General features: G+C 36.2%; 3 protein-coding genes across 4 annotated transcripts; 1 reads left to right on the top strand and 2 right to left on the bottom strand.

Moving 5' to 3' along the window:
- Positions 1 to 1094: 1094 nt before the first annotated feature.
- Positions 1095 to 1532, bottom strand: LOC147531856 (uncharacterized). The gene has a single exon (XM_086649847.1). It carries the CDS (start codon positions 1530 to 1532, stop codon positions 1095 to 1097), a length of 438 nt encoding a protein of 145 aa, XP_086505973.1.
- A 2997-nt stretch (positions 1533 to 4529) lies between these two features.
- PME61 (pectin methylesterase 61) lies at positions 4530 to 10748 on the top strand. Its single transcript, XM_086645873.1, has 2 exons — positions 4530 to 5699; positions 9818 to 10748. The coding sequence occupies exons 1-2, from the start codon at positions 4676 to 4678 to the stop codon at positions 10510 to 10512; spliced, it is 1719 nt and encodes a 572-aa protein (XP_086501999.1). The 5' UTR covers positions 4530 to 4675; the 3' UTR covers positions 10513 to 10748.
- Positions 10749 to 10790: 42 nt separating this feature from the next.
- Positions 10791 to 13607, bottom strand: LOC147531858 (proteasome subunit alpha type-5). Of its 2 annotated transcripts, none has more exons than XM_086645875.1 (10): positions 13407 to 13607; positions 13246 to 13305; positions 13058 to 13139; positions 12862 to 12942; positions 12474 to 12587; positions 12279 to 12380; positions 12090 to 12148; positions 11512 to 11614; positions 11232 to 11297; positions 10791 to 11100 (listed from the first exon to the last, which is right to left on the bottom strand). In XM_086645875.1, the coding sequence occupies exons 2-10, from the start codon at positions 13257 to 13259 to the stop codon at positions 11008 to 11010; spliced, it is 714 nt and encodes a 237-aa protein (XP_086502001.1). In that variant the 5' UTR covers positions 13260 to 13305; positions 13407 to 13607; the 3' UTR covers positions 10791 to 11007. The 2 variants fall into 2 exon arrangements, with proteins under 2 accessions (XP_086502001.1, XP_086502000.1); XM_086645874.1 differs by having other exon boundaries at positions 13246 to 13286; positions 13407 to 13605.
- Positions 13608 to 19765: the final 6158 nt, after the last annotated feature.

Raw genomic sequence — 19765 nt, forward strand, 5'->3', positions numbered from 1 at the left:
AATAGCCAGCGCTTTGGGGAAAGCTAAATAGTTTCCGGGGTGTGAAATTTTAAAGGGAATATGTAGAATTTTGAAAATTTTCCGGGGAAATATATTTTATGGGGAATATTTTCTAACACCTCATGTATTCGCCTCCTCATCGTCTTCACCGGTGAAGGTCGCCGGCCGGCCAATTTTCGGCCGGCGACCTTCAACCATAATTTTTTTTTTTTTCCTTCTCTCTCTAGATCTGATCTAGAGAGAGGAGACCTCCATTGGAGGTCCCAACAGACCTTCAATGGGTCTGTTCGGACCTCCAATGGAGGTCTGGAACAGACCCATTGAAGGTCGGAACAGACCTCCAATGGAGGTCTCTTCTCTCTCTAGATCTGATCTAGAGAGAGAAGGAAATTTTTTTTTTTTTTTTTTTTTTTTTTTTATGGTTGAAGGTCGCCGGCCGGAAATTGGCCGGCCGGTGACCTTCACCGGTGAAGACGATGAGGTGGCAGAGAGAGAGAAGTGAGGTGGAGAGAGAGAGAGAGCTGAGGTGGAGAAGTTATTTTAATCATCATGGGTACCACTTCGACCTAAATATTGCAATTGTGTTCGATTCGATAAATTTTTTCAATTAACAAAATATTTAGTCTATATTCATAAATTCTTACCATGTTAAAACACTAGCAGGTAGCCAACATTAAATCTATTATATAAAAAAAAGACAAGAAAAAAAATAAATTTCAAGGGTTAAAAAAAGAAATAAAAATCTCTTTCTTTTAATAAAATAATAACTATTTAAGAAAAAAGAAACAAAAAAAAAGTAATACAAAAAAAATAATAACTAATAAAATTCTCTCTCTCTCAATAAAATGATAACTAATAAATTTCGTAACATTTGATTGATACAAGTGTCCGTGCCCTAGGGCACGGGATATACCCTAGTCCAATATAAAAATTCGAGAATTTAGGTATAAGATTTAGTTTCCAATTATATGAAAATTTATTGTTTATAACGTAAAAACAATTGTTTGTGGAAAATCCATTGAATAGTAATAACTTAATTTTTTTTTTTTTGATGAAATAAACTAGCATTAAACAAAAGAGTCTATTACAACTTACTAGAAATCCGAAAATAAAGAAAGAACGTCTTGCCATATTTTCTTTTGGCCATGAGTACGTCCCCATTTAGCTAAAGCATCAGCATAAGTGTTACAATTACGAGATATATGCGTAAATATAGTGCCTATAAAGCTATCTTTGATGTCGTTTATCTGATGAATGATACTCTGAGTTTGCCAGTGCAGATTTCCTCCCTTGCCATTAAGCGCTAAGATTATAGCTTGATTATCGCTCTCTATGTGTACATATTGAATTTGGAGTTGCAATGCCTCTTTTAGACTGGATAATATTGCTAAGCTTTCGCATTCTTCCGCATGTTGTCCTCGAACTGTGTCTGTTACCGCTATTATGTAATTAGCCTCTGCGTCACGGATGATGTAACCAATTCCCGCCGGTTCTTTAATATTTAAAAAAGAAGCATCCACATTCACCTTCATATATGGTGTCGATGGAGGTCTCCATGTTTGGGTAATGGTTTTTTCCTTACCTTTCTTGATCGTACTGGATTCGGTTTTGAGAGGTGTCGTTGAGGTGTTCATAATCCTCTCTATAATCTGTAAAGGGTTTTGTTTGTTCGTAGTAAAGCAGTTTTCGCATCTGGCTTTTCACAGGAGCCATAAGATTTTTGCATAAAGGTTGATATTATGCTCATCTAGCGATTTCCAATGTTGAATCCACTGGGTGGTAGTAATGATCGTGTCCGTTCTAATATTAAAATGGAACCATATTGCTTTAGCAAAGGAGCAATGCAGCATTACATGATCAAGGGTCTCCTCTTCATTGCAATTAACACATGAGTAATTATTGTCAATGAATTTTTCAATCTTAGCTCTAACTGGTAGGCTATTGGTGCAGCATTTCCAAAGGAATAATTTAATCCGAGGAATGGTATTCATGTTCCATATAAAGAACCAGTCCATCTGAGCCTGATTATTATAGATAGCTTGGTTTCTAAGAAAATTATACATGGATTTGAGAGAGAAATTACCTGATTTGGTCAGTGTCCATATGGCGTTATCCTCTTCGTTAGGATTAAGGTTGATGCTAAGAATCGATCTGCAAATATCATTGTTAAAACACATGTTAATTAAATTATTGTTCCAGGTACCATTCGTAATGAGTTGAGAAACCATCTCGATAGTGCATCCTCTTTCATTAGTAATTGGAGGTGGATGATTAGGTATCCAATAGTCAGTCCAAATATGGATATGCTCACCTTTATTAATATTCCAAAAAATAAGGTTGTCAAGATTATGATGGTATTTGGAAATAGATTTCCAAGTCCATGAATGATGATTCTTAGGCGGTGTTGGTTGGGGAGAGTTATGAAAGTATTTACCTTTGAGAACTTGAACCCAAATAGCTTCCGGATTTTTAACAATGCGCCAATTGAGCTTATGCAGAAAAGCTTGATTATCGAGCTGAGGCAGGCGCAGACCTAGTCCACCCTGATTACGAGGTTTGCAAATTGAATTCCAGTTTATGGTGTGAAAGGTTTTGGATTTTCCCCACCAAAAAGTCCTCTGAATGGACTCAATGCTGTCACTAATGCCTTTAGGAAGGGCAAAGCACTGCATTTGGTATCGGGGAACAGCCGCTGCGATAGTAATAACTTAATTAACATCTTGAAATTGATAAAGTTTTAAGTGAATTAACGCAAGTAGTTTGTATCAATAACTTAGGTAGTTCTAGTAAAAAACAAACTAGAAAAAAAAAAAAAAAATTAAATGCTCATGTACATTTTGGCTCCCTTGATTTTGACATCTAGTTTCGTCCCTGTCTATAAAAATTAAGATTACATCTCTCAAATTTATCTCTAACAGTTGAGATTATATCTCCTAAATTTATCTTCAGTAGTTAAGATTACACCTTCCAAACTTACCCACAGAATTGAGATCATTGAAATATTCGTTCTCACCAAACACAGATTGTACAATCATTAACATACATTATGAGATTTAAAGATATAAAGCTCAACCCAAATAGCATCTAATATATGGTAAACTAGTCCGTTTAGGTTCTATATATATTTGAAACATGTCTACTGGTTGTACCTTTTCTCTAAGCTTGTTGTTTATTTATGGGACGGTGGAACTAAAATCTATCTCAGACACAATATAGGCTAAGATACACGCGCCGCTGAAAATATATTAGAGTTCCACGGTGGAATTAGAGTAAATTTGAGATCGGTTCAACTCGTCGAACTTAGAAATGAGACGTGTCATCGTATTCGCCATGTCAAGATCTTAAGTTTAGAGCTCACACTTAAATTTGATTCATGAATGAGATATCCAACTTTGAAATTTGGAGGGTGAAATGCAAACAAGGAATCATCTCGATCTGAAGATTCTCGTTCGACCTGGCAAAAAGAATTGGACAGCGCAATCATCTCCTTGGGCGTGCTTTGAGCAACCTTTAGAAGGTCTTAAAGAACGTAATCAATGATCTGCATGATTCTTGTTTTGGGTCATTTTTAGACATACGGTAGGATCCTACTGATCACGTTCAACTTCCTAATTGTGGACAACCGTTAAATAGTTGTGATCCATAAGAGATTTATGTCCAAGTAACTAAATAGTCATTACAAAGGCATTAATACATCGATACACTTTATTTATACCGAAGTTCAACATTTCTGAATTTGCATTTCGACCTCCGCATTGCGAAGTAGATGCACTTACCAACTGGACTATCAGTTGTTAGCAATTATATTTGTTAACCAAAGTAATTTGGTATTTATATCTTTATGTATTGAGATTCGTGAGAACCACATATATCCTATATGGATAGATAAATATACAAAAGAAGTATCACAATCTAATAAAGCAACCAAGTAAATAATGTTCATGGTTGTTTCACTAATTGATATTTAATATTGAGTTGAAACTTTAAAAATAAATAGTACCAAAATTAGGTTCACAATATCCTAGGGTCTTACCTCATTTAACAATGAGACGTGTGGTAGGCTCAAAGGACGATATACACATCAAGGAGCGTGTTAGAATAGCATAAAGAAAGAATTAATATTTGACTTGGATGTTCATGAAATGTAAACTAATTCTTTTAAGGGAGATGCTAGAGTGCCCAAATTTTTGGGCATTTTAATGCCCAGCTGATGTAGAATCATTAAAAGACAAGGTTTTTTCAAAGTTTGACTATGGTGGGGACCGCTTTTGTTTCTAAATGAGGAAATATGTCACCCTCTAAGTACCAATTTCTAAGTCACTCTATCATTTCCCTTCTTTTAATTTATAATTAAGAGTATTAGAAAGATCTAACTAGCACATGTGCATGTGTATATTTCAAGAGTAATACAATCCCAAAAATGATGTTAATGAAAAAAAAAAAGTAGGTATCAATTGGGTGATATATCATAATCAATGATTTCTTTGTTAATTAATTGGAGTAAATAGATGGTTCAAGTTGAAAAAAGTGAAGGTGACCTTCTCCCTAGTGAGTTACCTATGTAGTTTCCTACTCATTTTGCATATATATACTCCTAAGTACTCATCCATCTTGCAGTATCCATACTATTCTCTCTCTCTCTCTCTCTCTCTCTCTCTCTCTCTCTCTCTTCATTATGGCAATCTCTTGCTCAAATTTGTGTGGAAGGCTAAGCTTACTAAACCATCTTAGCTTTCAAATAAAGAAACACTACATTTTATTGGTTTTGCTTCTTGCTCTTTCATCATTAATGACCAAAATAGAAACTACCCCAAACTCATCTCCATCTCATGAAACCTCAATGGTATTTTCTAAAACCTCTACATATTGCAAAGACACACTTCACATGGACTCATGTGAGTCAATGCTCTTATCAATAGAAAATGTTCATTCTAAAACTCCTAAAGAGCTTTTCGATCTCTCTATCAAGTTCACCATGGCCCACGCCCATTCAACTCGATCCCTAGCCGAAAAGTTGCTCCATCCTATGATAAACACACAACTTGATCAAACCTTAATTTCATTTCCTGCCATGGAAGACTGCATGGAACTTCTTGATGATATTTTACTCAAACTTGATAATATTCTAAACCCTAAAACAACCTCAAATGATCCGGATGATATCCAAACATGGTTAAGCACAGCTCTTACAAATCAAGAAACATGTATGGATGGACTTGAAAACAAAAAATATAGCTACAAATACATAATGGATTCTAGTGCTAAAAATGTGAGTAAATTCATTAGTAACTCACTAGCTCTATATAAGCATGTCATGGATACAAAAGATAGTAGTCCGAGTTCTTCGAGAGGCGGCGGGCATCGGAAACTGTTATCCACTGACAGTTTTCCGACGTGGGTATCGGTCTCGGATAGGAAACTTCTAGAAGCTTCTAGTGAAGATCTTCTAGCCAATGCTGTGGTGGCTAAGGATGGAACAGGTACACATACTACTATAGAGGAGGCTCTTGCATCAGTCCCTGTGGTGGGTAATGGCAAGACTGTAATTCATGTGAAAGCTGGGACCTATAGTGAGAACCTCAATATTCCGTCATCACAGAAAAATGTTATGTTAGTAGGTGACGGTAAGGGCATAACGATCATTACTGGAAGTAAAAATCAGGCAGATGGTTCAACACTTTTGGGGACTGCTACTTTCGGTAAGATAAAAACAAGACAACTGATAAGTTAATAACGAAATCTAGACAGATTTGATAGAGAATTCTAACCCAAATTTCTCTTATGGTGCGTTTGGTTGCAGGATTCATGAATCCATGAATCCACGGATTCATGAGTCCTTGGGATTCATGATTCCACGGATTCATGAATCCAAATGGTTTCTTTTGGTTTGTTTGGTAACCAATAAGAATTCTAGGATTCTTGATTCCTTCATTTAAAATCCTTTGGTTTGTTTGTCTATTATATTTGGATTCTTACAAAATAAGATTCTAATTAAAATAATATCCTTCAAATTCATTAATAATATCCCAAAAACAAAATCTCATCCAAATATTGTCTCTAGGTAACTGAAATTTCATGAAACCTTTTTTTTTTCCGGTAACTGAAATTTTATGAAATCTATTTCTTTTTCACAAAAATTTCAAAATCATTATTTTTTCGATTCTTTTTTCAAAATCATTATTTTTTTCATTTTTTTTCAAAAATCTTTATTTCTTTTTCAAAAAACATTATATTTTTCAAAAAACAGTTATTCCTTTTACAAAATAATTATTCTTCAAAAATAGTGATTTTTGAAAAAAAAATGATTTTTGAAAAAAATATTCAAAAAAAATGATTTTTTAAAAAAATAATGATTTTCGAAAAAAATAGTGATTTTTGGAAAAAATAACGATTTTTGAAAAAAAATAATGATTTTTGAAAAAAAAATAATGATTTCTGGAAAAAATAATGATTCAAAAAAAATGTTTTTTAGAAAAAAATAATGATTTTTAAAATAATGATTTTGTAGATGGGAAATAAATTTTTGTTGATTTTAATTTTGAAATTTAGGTTTATTAATCCAAAATCCTACCAAATCCTAGGGGGTAGGGTGGGATTTTGGTCCAATACAAATTTTGGAATTAGGAATCCTTAGGATTCAAGAGTCCTATGATTCTTGGTAGCCAAACAGACCAAGGATTCATGATTCCTACCAAATCCCACTTTTGATAGGAATCCCACTTAGGAATCCTGCAACCAAACACACCATTAGATTTCTTCCCAAATTTACCTAGATTTCCTCTTGCTAGATTATTTTGTATAATGAAATAACATAAATGACTGCCAAATAATTAAGAAAAAAAAGAAGGGCCCAACGGGTTCGAGTCATTTGGAGACTGCTACTTTCGATAAGATAGAAACAACACAACTTATAATTTAATAAACAAATCTAGACAGATTTGAGAGAGAATCTAACCTAAATTTCTCTGAAATTTCCTCCCAAATCTGCCTAGGTTTCACTTGTTAGATTATTTTGTATAACCGAATACAAAAAAAAGGACCCAACCGGGTGACCTCTTGATCTGCAGTCAAATGCTCTACCACTGAGCTATGGACCCATATTGGCTATATTAATCCCTATATCAAATTTATAATAAAGTTTATTTAAACACAGCCAATTTTAAAAAGTTTGGCATGTGAATGTCCTAAGAATCCTTAACTCTGTGAGCTGCGTTTCAAATTTGGTCATCAGTCTATTCTTCGAGTAGTTTGTCTATCACTTAGTTTAGACATTATTTTATCATGATTAACAACAAAGATAAGTGACAAAATATACGGACTCCCTGACCTTTCTTTTCATGCAGAACTCATGTCTTAGTAATTGTGTCTTTATTCAATATTTTCGTTATCTATGACTTTTCTTCTTTCGTACTTTCAATGTAGAAAAGATTGAAAGAAACAAAAGAAAATACATTTATCCCATGACAAAGACTTCTCTAGTTTCGGTCTTTCTATTCTGGCATAATTACTTTCATATTAGCGATTTGTAGTTTATTTTGAGTCATCTTTGTTTACTTTTCATTTTACCTTTCATCTATTGCTATTATCCATCTAATCTATTGGTTTCAGTCTTGTCCCCCTTTCACCCCTCAAGGTTTTCTCTGTCCTCTTCAGATTTTTTTTTGATGAAATAATCCTCTTCAGATTTTAAAATCACTTTTTCACAGTTTTTTTTATCACCTTTTCGTTATTTTCAGAAAACACCTACTGGTTTATTGTCATTACGAACCAGCCTAAATTCAAAAATAACTATTTAGGTAGGTTCATGCCCTCTTCACAGTAGGATTCCATAAAAAGGAAAAAGACACCACTGAAAAAGAAAAAAGAAAAAGGCAATTAAACATACCAATAACAATTCTGTTAATTTCAGGGATACAATTAGAGTTAGTTAAGTTATGGAAGCCAAAACAGCATACTAGGATTTATATGAAAAAAAGGGTGATTTGGGAATTTAAGAAAAATATACCGGGAATAAAATATCAAAGGATAAAAAGTAAAAAATTTCCCCCAAACACACCCTCTTTATTCTATGTTGTCAGTGTAGTCACCGGCCGGAGAAAATAACCAGAATCTCATCTTTCTGCTATCTCTTCTCCCTCTCTTCTTTCTCTCTCTTCTCTATCTTCGGCGAAGGTGGAACCCCTTCGCCGGAGCTCGTTTGGGTCGAAAGCAGACGTGAATCTGGTTTCAAAATCAGATCACGGCTCCCCCCTTCGTCGGAGATAGAGAGAGAAAGAAAAAGAAGAGAAAAAAGGGAAGATAGAGAGAAAAAGAGTGTCGCCAGAGAAAGTGGAAGTTTGGCCGGAATATGTGGTGGAGGTCGCAGGAGTTGATGGTGGTAGTGGAAAGGGAAGAAGCTGAAAAGTATAAGACTTTGTTTGTTCGGGAGAAACAAAAAGTTCTAAATGTTTTTTGTTCCACCCAAAATTTTGCACCCGGATAAATTTCTTGTTTCCCAAAATCACCCACCATATGAAAACTCTCACTGGATTGCTGACTAGGTTTACTTTTGAAGTCTCTTCTCTTAATTTTGAAAGCCGAATAGGATTGAACCCTTTTGTTTTCTTACCATCTTTTGTTTTCTTACCATCTGTTTCTTGTTTGTTTTTGTCCAACCCATATCTGATGTCTAATTCAAAATTAGTGAAACTGAGTCTAAAAAGATTTCAAGATGTTTGTTGTGTCTCACTCGTGTGGTCTGACTCGTCTAAGCTAATTTAGATTGATTTTGAGTTAATTCCTATATGGCCCCCCTACTTTGTGACCCGCTTCCTTTATGGCCTTTTTTTTTCGTAAATTCAAATATGGCCCCCTATTTTCAAGTAAATGTCATTACTACCCTTCTTAATTCTAAATTTAAAACATTAAAAAAAAGTTATTTCCACCTCACCCCTCTCTCTCACTCTCCAATTCACCTCTCTCTCTCTCTCTCCAACTCACCTCTCTCTCTCTCCAACTCACCTCTTTCTTCTCCGGCAAGGTGGGCGGCCACCTTCAAACCTAAAAAAAAAAATCTCTCCACTCTCTCTCTCTCTCTCTAAAACTCCGGCGAAGGGGGTTTCCCTTCGCCGAATCTACTGTTCACGAACAGGTATTGTTCACGAACAGGTATTGTTCACGAACAGATCTATTCGTGAACAAATCTATTCGTGAACAGATCCTCCGGCGAAGGGAAACCCCCTTCGCCGGAGTTTTTAAAGAGTGAAGAGATTTAAAATAAAAAATTAGAGAGAGAGAGGAGAGAGTTTTTTTTTTTTTTTAGGTTTGAAGCTGGAAAATTTTCCGGGCGGCCACCTTGCCGGAGAAGAAAGGGTTGAGTTGGAGAGAGAGAGAGAGGTGAGTTGGAGAGAGAGAGAGGTGAGTTGGAGGGAGAGATGAGGTGGAGAGAGAGAGGGGTGAGGTGGAAATAACTTTTTGTTAATGTTTTAAATTTAGAATTAAGAAGGGTAGTAATGACATTTACCTGAAAATAGTGGGCAATATTTGAATTTACTAAAAAAAAAAGGGCCATAAAGGAAGCTGGTCACAAAGTAGGGGGTCATATAGGAATTAATTCATTGATTTTTTTGTGAACTGATTTAGTCATGTAGATACTTGAGAAAGAAAAGCAAAACAGGCACAATATAAGTGAAAACTTTCTAAATTGGATGAGGCCTTTAACATAAACTGAGAAGCCAGGGCAATCAGACCCATGCCTGCTGGCTACAAGACCGGCCCACTAGCCAAGGTTTAAACGTAAAAAGACTTGATAGAAATTGTTTTTCTTTTGCATTTTCAGCTGCCACAGGCGATGGGTTCATGGCAAGAGACATAACGTTTCAGAACACGGCTGGACCGGCCAAGCATCAAGCAGTTGCCTTACGAGTCAGTTCAGACAAATCAGTATTTTATCGATGTTCAATAGTGGGTTATCAAGATAGTTTATATACACTTTCAAACCGTCAATTCTTCAGAGAAACTGATATTTACGGCACAGTCGATTTCATATTTGGAAATGCAGCAGTTGTCTTCCAAAGCTGTAATATCCTCCCCAGGAAACCCTTGGCTTCTCAGGAGAAAAATTTCATTACAGCACAAGGTCGCTCTGATCCAAATCAGAACACTGGAATTTCAATCCATAATTGTAAGATCACAGCCACATCTGACCTAGCTTCATCGAATATCCAAACTTATCTTGGTAGACCATGGAAAGCTTATTCAAGAACAGTTATAATGCAGACTTTCATGGATAAATCAATAGCTTCTTCAGGTTGGTTTCCTTGGTCAGGAGGATCTGCACCCAAAACTATATACTACGGGGAATATATGAATTCAGGCCCTGGAGCAGCAACTTCAGGACGGGTTAATTGGGTGGGTTATCACCCGTCGCTTACTCCTGCAGAAGCAACACAGTTCACTGTCGCCAGTTTAATTTCCGGGGATCAGTGGTTACCCGCTACTGGTGTCTCCTTTGATTCTGGACTTCTAGGGTAGCTTATATATCTAATATTTAGGGTCCGTGCATTTGAAATATGATCTTCCGTAGTTCTAATATCTCTACTTGTATCTACCTTAAGACGCATATAGAATTTCATACGACCTAGGAATGCGAGGAATTTATGTGTAGAAGTCATGAATGACAAGTCCATAAATAATGTGTCTGTAATAACCGGTTGGCAAATGTAAATTTGTTGGTGTCAATATAAAAGTTTAAAAGCTCTTTACCTAAAGTCTAAATAACCCTATGCATGGCAATCAAGTATATCGAAATGTAGTAAAAGGATGATATATTGGACCATTTTAATAAGTTTGAAAATGAAGGAACTCCACTCCTAATTGCAATTCAATAAAAAGGAAGAAATATGTTCCTTGGTCAAAATCCCAACAATATAAGTAGTGAAAAAAAAACTTTCAGGCACAAGTTCTTACAAAAGGTGGTACCAATTCAGGGTGCAAGCAAGAGGAATTAACTGCAAGAAGCTAATCAGACTATAGGCGGCCAATGACAGCTTCCACCTCAGCAGGAGAATAGAGATGGTAAGTTGGAGCGACCTTAGCAATATCAACATTGTTAGGAGTCACCTGAAACAGCCCAAAATATGTGGATCAGTTCCAAGGAAAAGTAAGATATACAAATTATACTTGGAACATTGAATAGAGTCACTAGACTATAGATTCAAAACCATAAACAGGTTCTTCTAGTGAATACTTGCCTTCTCTTCCATCACTTGCTTCAAGATTGATAGAGCTACCGTTTCGGCTTCTTGAAGTGTCATCTCCTGCAAAGTAAACAGTTAACTCAATCAAAAAGACATCCCAGAGAGAGTATAGTTACTACATATGAACTCAACCATGCCCGTAGCTTCGCCAGGGACACTTCAAATTGCTAATGATGACGTCCGAAATCATTCATTCCAGAAAATAGAAGATCTGAAAAGATATGATCCACAAAAAAGAAGATGAACACAAATAAAGACGTAGATACATAGGTACCTTGTTAAATTGCTCCTGCAAAGAGCTGTCTGCTCCTTCTGAGCCTGAACCTATTGCTTTCGCGTTGCACTGCCAAAATGTGCCAGAAGGATCTGTGTAGTATCTGCAAACCAGATTTTCTCTTTTAAAAAGCTCATAACAACAATTATGAAAACTAAAACTAAATATTACTTTCAAAGTAGCAGTAACCTAGACAAACATAACGAGTATGACACATTAGCAGTACAATGTTTCTTTTCTGGAAAAGGCGATTAACTGTATAGAAATTCCTCCTATCTGTGTTTAGGACAATAACTGTTATGTATATCAAATTTCGTACCAAGCGTAAGCATTTATTCATGGGGAATACTACAAAAGTCGAGCTCCAATTCGTTGGGATGTCCAAACTAATTATCTTCTATGAATTTTCCTTTCTTAGCAACTAATGAATTTTAGTAGAAGAGTTCAGAGAAAAAAAAAACAGTAATCATGACCATAAGTTCATAAAAGTTGGCAGACTACTCTCTCCCTCTCTCACACTAGAAGATTAATTATATCTTCACAAAGAAAATTTACAATAACCAGGAAAAAGAACTTACAAGCTAGGCCCATTCTCATCATGACCAGCAATGAGAAGTGATACACCAAAAGGGCGGGACTGTGGCAAACAAAAATCATAATCAGAAACTTAAGGCCATTATCTAGCATTTGCAACATCCAAGAAGCACGTAAGAATTTGAGACAAGATGAAGCATGTAGAGACCAAAAGAATGAGATATTAAATGTACCATGGATTCTTCATCGCCTTCACCAAATCGTAAGGCAAGATCACACAGAGCTTGTGTAGTGGACTCAACAGTCATTGGTTCACCATACGAAAACTTGTGGTTCTGAAAAAGGGAAAATCCTCAAATTCAGTAACTGGGAAGAGCAGAATACTTCGGAAACAATAAGGTGTACAAGGAATCAGTTAAAGACAGTACCTGTGTTTCAACTCGTGCATGTTCGACAAGAGTGCGGGCATCAGCAATTAATCCACTCATTGCACACCCAATGTGCTCATCAATTTCCATAATTTTTTCGACACTACTAGGTTCCTGGTTTTATCAACGAAGAAATAAGATTAAGACCCGGTTGTTATCACAACTTATAGTTTTGACTTGTTTTAAAGCATCTAAATGGCATCATGATCAATCCACATATTCGAATCGTAAGAATATCTGACTAATATAAACCGAAATATCAAAGAAAGTAATCAATCATACATATCTCAAACTAAAGAAGACAACCTAAAAGCACTTATCTAGGTATATCTGATTGTCCAGCATAAGAAACCAGAGGAAAATTCACAGACAAAGTAGCAAAACAAACCAGTAATGGTGAAGTGATACGCTTCTCAACTGCAAGCACAACTCCCTCCTTGGTCTTCAACCCTATTGCAGTTGAACCCAACTGCAACAGACAAACCCAAACTCAGATTGAGATATATATATATATATATATATAGAGAGAGAGAGAGAGAGATTACTGAAAAGAAGAAAAAAAAACCCACAATGGGGGAATATACCTTGATTGCCTCAATGGCATATTCAACTTGAAAAAGACGACCTTCAGGTGAGAAAGTGTTAACACCTCTATCATACTCGGTCCTTTAACAAGCAAACAAGAACGACTAAGATCAAAAAAACATAAATTTGAAGAACATAAATGTTTACTCAGTAACTAAAACCCTAGATATGAAGAAAATTTCTTCACCTGGTAAGAAACATGTTCAATTTGATTGGATCCTCGGAGATCTGCAGAAAAAGATAAACCCTAAAACGAAGGAAGAGAGGAAGCGAAGATCGGAGAGTGATTTGAACTTATATTGAGAAAACAAATGAGAAAGTAACGAAGATCTGGAGTAATAAACAAACCTGATTCTTAAATAATTGCTCTCAAGTTTCTTCTGCTCAAAGAAAACTCTCTCGCGCGCTCCTTTGGTTCGACTTGTGACGCAAGGTAGGAAGTAAGAACTGGAAGTGCTTTGGTTAGGATGGTAATTTAGTTAGTTCGTCATGGGCGCTTAAGGAGTTTGGAATGTCTATGGACCCCTCTGTTTTTTTTACTTAGGCCTCTTCACGCCCGAAGACACTAGGACTGGAGTACTGGACTTAATCTGTGCTAGACTTGAACAACATACGTCGAGGCCGGTTCAAAGCCTACAAGAAATGACAAGAGTGAAAGCGCGCTTAAGTAAACAAAGAAAGGGTGCCTTTAAATTGTTGTATTCATTCCCCTCAACCTGCGTAGGGGTGGAAATACGTTCACCCAAGCCTGACCAGGCTTTTAACTACCTCCACCTAGGTTTCCAGGTAGGGATGGCTAAAAAAGGAGAGTAGGATTTTATACGTTAAGACACGTGATTTTGTGGGCCTCTATTTCTTCTTCTCTTAATGTAAAGCACTGGGTCAACTGTTGTTAGCAGGCGGCCCAATAACTACTTTCTCTACAGGCACCGGCCAATCTATAAGGACTCGGCTTCACGTCCCTTTAACGCTTAACGCCTTAATGGACCAGAGATTCCCATTTGATTTTCTCTCTTTAACCGAAGAGTTCATGACGCTTCTTCTTCTTTGACTCATATTCCCTCGCAGTTCTCTTATAGATTCTGGTATGACAAAACGGGTGTGTTATAACCGAAATCAGGTAATCCAAGAAAAGTGATAGAAAATAAAGAACAATTACAAAAAACACAAGAGATTTACGTGGTTTGGTTGGTGAGACCTATTCCACGGAGACAACGGCGCGATGATTTCCACTATGATAAGCAAATAAGTTACATAAGAGATTCGTGAGAATTCGACACAGATATCTCCTAGGATTTTAGTTTATATAGCCACTAAAATCCTAATCCCACCGCCTCACCGACTTTCTCTTTCTAAATCTGAAATACACATGGATACGCTAACACTAATAAATGTCATAAGCCTTGCTCCGCATTCCAGCTCTATCTCGGAGTCCAGCTCTGCCTCAAAGCCCTGCTTCGCGTACCAGCCATGTCTCGGTAATCAGCTCCCCTAACGGGTCCAAAATTCTGCCCAGGTTAGATATCAACTCATATTCAAGACACTTTCAACAAATCTCCACCTTGACTTGAATATGTTCCTCTTGACTTAAATCTGCCACCTTCATAGCTCAACGCATCTGAATCATTGTGTCTCCGGCCTTGTCAAGGCTTGCCCTCCAAAGGGCTCAACATCTGGAAATCCCAATCAAGTCTAAGCAATGCTTAAATTTGAAAGTTGTAACTACCTTGGCTAACATATCCGCTGGATTATCTGTCATAGACACCTTTTGTTGGGTCATGATGTCTCCTAGTGTTGGTAGCGGAATCTCAGACATCTAACGTCTAACACTAGTATCCCCAGGATCTCATGCATAAGTTAATAATTATAACTAAGTTAGTTTGATTGAGAGATTATCTTAATCGCAAAATTTTCCCTCGAACCTTTCCAATCGAATGCCAAGATCAAGAGCTCCAATTGTAGCTCCTCTTCTTGAGACACCTGAATGATCTCCCACCTTGTTGTTAGCTAGAACTCCAATGGTGGTTTGATCGAAGAACACTTCTTCTTTGACTAGATAAATAGTTTTGAGAATTATCTCTCTTTCTTTCTCTACTTGATGTTGTATAGGTTTAAAGCTTCTTAAGAATTTTTTCACACCTTATTCAAGACTTAAGAGACATTATAGAACCCTAAGTTAGAGTCTCGCCCTAATTAGGTTTCTTAAAAGCCTATTTTGAATAAGATTAAGGAAACACACGAAAATAAAAACAAGTTTCTATTTTCTAGTTTCCTTAGATATAGCTGGCCAAGATATGCTCTAAAGGACATATCTGGCCAGTCCACTTAGGCCGGCCGCCTAAGCATGGCCGACCCCTATTATGGGCCCAAAAAACCCTCTTAGGTGCCCGACCCAAATTCTCTTCATTCGGGTCTTTCGTATTATATTTTTCCAAACTTTCGTTAGGCCTTTTGGACATATTTACGGGTCTCACCCATGTCTATATGTCTCATCCCTCTAGTCATATCATCGGATCAAATCGATATCCTTTGGTGTAACCCGACGTAGGATCCAGTCGAAATTAACCGCGAATCACCTCGTGATTCGACGATCGTAGTTGGTTTCTAGCTAAACACTTCGATCCCTAAATCGTATGGACTTGATGATCTTCTTCATCAATTGTTCTATCCGAAAAATTTCTCGCATTGCATCTTTGGTCGAAGGGCATCTCCTTCACCCTCTTCATCGTGATATTCTCTTCTTCAATCACATCTCTTGATAAAGTGATACCTTGCGTCAATGTGTTTAGTTCTCTTGTGATTCATTTGATTTTTGGTCAAATGAATCACACTCTGGTTGTCGCGGTAGACTTTTGTCACCTCCTGCTTCAGGCCCAAATCACCAACTAAACCACCCAGCCATAATGCCTCCTTCACTGCCTCTATTGTTGCCATGTACTCAACTTCCCTTATAGACAGAGTTATTACCGACTGTAACACTGCTCTCCAACTTATGGCACTCCCGCAGAGAGTGAACGTATAGCCCATCAGCGATCTCTTCCTATCAAAATCCCCTGAAAAATCCATATTCAAGACACTATCAACAGATTCGACATCTCCTACTTTCATTCTCGCTAATCCAACCCCAACACCAATGTACTTGAAGAAGTTGGGCTATAGAACTTTTGGTTTAATATATGGATAAAATTTATTTTTGGTATGTGTAAATTTTGTCTTTGTTCTTTACCTTTTGTTGCATAATAATTTACAAAAATAATTGAAAAAACATTATTCGGAACTGGCAGACAAAAACAGAATGATCGATCCGTCTCCATATGCTAGGTCATGAATCCACATATCCGTTTCTTGATGAAGACTCTTAGATCCAGAGATCCGAGGCTTCTAACCGAGGTTATGTTATAAACCTTTGATTCTCTGGATCTGTGGGGGTTCATAAGGCCACGAATTCAGAGATCCATTCTGTGTGGAAAACACGCGGAATTTTAGAACCGTGAGTTTCAAACATAACCTCTGTTAGAAACCTCGGATCTCTAGATCAAAGAGTCTTCATTAGAGAATGGATATCTGGATCTGTGACCTAGTATATGGAGACGGATCAATCGGTCTGTTTTTGTCTGCCAGGCCAGATAATACGTTTTTAATTGTTTTTCTTAATATTAAAATTAACAAAAGTTACGTTTTGACGTTCAAATTAACAAAACTTCTAATTAATGTGTTAAAACGTAAAAAAATAGTACATTAACAAGTTCAAACATCGACCCAAATGTACTTCAAAGATTCAAACCTAAAAAAAATCAACAAGTTCAAAAATTAAGATCAATGCTTCAACTTCATTTCTTTTGCGACCCCCTTGTTTTCTTAATTGTAGTTTTTCTTATAGTTCAAAAATTAAGATCAATGCTTCAACTTCATTTCTTTTATGTATTAGGAACAAGCTCAAACCAAAATAAAGTATCTGACTTGTCATAGGACAACATACGGGTCATCTTCTTCGAGGAACCTTATTGGCTCAACTTTGAACAACGATGGTGACAATAATAACCTTGTCAATGGTGTGTGCATGAACTCAGCAAGGCATTCCTCGACTGCGTAGGAAAGAAAGCTTTATGATGAAGTCAATTCTAAGATGTTAACTTATATCGATTAATGTTATTAACAAGATAATATTATGTAACGCCCCAAATCTAGATTTCCACGTTGCCCGCTGATGTGAAATCTAGTGAACCTAAATACTAGGCTAACTAGACCAAATTAAACCCGCAAGTGCACGAATCGTATGTGAATATGACACGTATTACGAGGTCGATCCCACGAAGACTTGTTCAAAACTAAATCTAAACCTAAAGCTAACTAATAAACTAGGAGAGAAAATAGTTGATTTTGAGAAAGTATTTGAAAAACTAATAGAATTGAAACTTACAAAATAAGATAAAATTGTAGGGAAACTATAAGTAGGGGTGAAACTAAAAATCGCGGAGACCGAAAGACCGGTGAAAACCAAATCAAACCGGACCAAAAAACCGCGGTCTAAAATGGTCGGTCTTTTTTTGGTTGAATAAGTCTTTAGGTCCGGTTAGGTCTTTTTTCTGACAAATTCGTGGAGCCCGAACCAAACCGAACCGAAATAAGTGTCATATATAATTATATGTTAAAGATGCAGGAAAAACTCTCATGAGCCTGAAATAAAAGAACTAAAATACATTATAGAATTGGAAGTTTCCTTGTTAGTGGGGGTATTATTACTAAATCTTCACGTTGGGAGTTGGAATTCCTATTTCAATAAAATGAAGTTTCCCAAATTTGAAGAATGCAAATAGGGAAATATCATTACCACCAACCTATATGGAATACACTTTTAAGAAGGGACGAATCGGGTTGTACAAGATTCAAATTGGACGTTAGAGCAATTCTTAGAGCAAGATTGAGTAATGGTTCCCTTTGTTTTTAAGTCTTTCCAATTAAAGTTTTTTTTTAATTTTGAATCATCAATCAAGTTAGATATTATTTTTGCTCTTGTTCTCATATTTAATTCGATACACTATTGAGTGAATGAAATTTTAGCAAAGATTGGTATCGTTGTTAATATATAGTTAAATAAAGTTTAAATCAGGTTTAAATCGAAAAACCGGACCGAAAGACCGGTTTTCAAATGGGTGGTCTATTTTGTTCTTTACGGATTTTTTATCGGGTTTTTTTTACATATAAAAACCAGACCGTTATAATAGGTACCCATTCAAATGTGTTAAAAAACCGGTCCACCCGAACCGGTTTCACCCCTAACTACAAGATGGTAAATCTAGGATATTGGAATTCACCACTAACAATCATATTTGAATCTAGTATCTAATTGAAATTATTATCCCTCATTGATAACTCAAAAATTATTAAAAATCAATCTTCAATTTTCGGAAGATAAAACAATAAAAGACCTTTCTCAATTAACTAAACCCATAACCCACTTCACTTAAAATATCATGCAATTAAGTACCAAGTTGTTAGTTTCTTAGGCTAACCGAGGTACGATTAATTTTAAAACATTAAGGCACGTTAAAAGAGATAATAAAATAAATATGATATTAGAATTTCAAATACTCATGTTAGGGTTTCATCCTCTATCCTAGTGGAAGAGTTAGAAACCCATGAATATTAAATACATGGTTCAATAATAAAAGTCAAGTAAAAGAGAAGAGAGAAAAAGATAAAACCGAATTGATATTTGATATAGCCCGGTACTCTCGTCTTTCCTCAAAACTTGTCTTCAATTGTAGCTCAAGAATCTCCCAAAAATTATACTCCGAAAGAAGCTAATGAGTCTCTTGTGTTGTCTCCTCTAAATTTGCACTCAATGTTGGTGTGTGGAGTTTGTTTTGGCTACCCGAATGATCTAGAATTACGCCTGTTTGTGAAGTCTGGGTTTCTTTTTATAGTGATAGAGCAGCCGACTTAATTCTCTGGATTGGAAACTCAAATATCCACTTTCCAAATTTAGGGACTTTCTTTGACATTGGTTCCTTCTAATCTTGGTTGTTACTAATTAAATGGTATTAGAACCAATATGAATTAGCAAGTAGGGTCCATCGCATGCAAGCACAGAATGTATTGACGAGCTGAGCGGTTTATCCATCAATGAACGAGAGCATTAAAGGCACTCTGAAGAACTGTTATTAGCGCTTGCCTGGGTATTTCTACCCATTAGTGGATGATGACATCATGCTAAAGTCATCACTACTTTCAATACTCTTCTTACTTGGCCAGCAACAATGGCCCTTTAATTAGTTTGGTTCCAACCGAAGTCACATATCTATCTGGATATCTTTGGTTCTTCACGAACTTTTTGTGATTCATAACTTCTTTATGTTTTTGAGAGTTTCCTACAAAACCATGTAACTTAATTCATTCCACCAAAATTAACACGTAAAGACTATAAAATAAAGTCCAAAAATGGAGTACTTTACGTACTCATCACCCGTCACGAAAACTTAAATATAAAGCATTTCTCCGCAGAACAATAAACATAGTCGATATATTCATCAAAAGAGATAAATAATGTCAAATGTAAAGTTCATAAGAATCAATAAATCATCTAAAAAAAAAACTTTATTAAACTTTCAAAACTCAAACAGTGTTTCTAAATCATCGACACGTAGGTCAGACAAGAACGAATGAAAGAAATAACTGTCTAGGAGACGAAACTCGAAATAACTACC

This window comes from Eschscholzia californica, unplaced genomic scaffold, assembly GCF_041429995.1.
Source record: "Eschscholzia californica isolate CP2 unplaced genomic scaffold, dmEscCali1.0.p SCAF_6, whole genome shotgun sequence".
In the NCBI taxonomy this organism is placed as follows: Eukaryota; Viridiplantae; Streptophyta; class Magnoliopsida; order Ranunculales; family Papaveraceae; genus Eschscholzia; species Eschscholzia californica.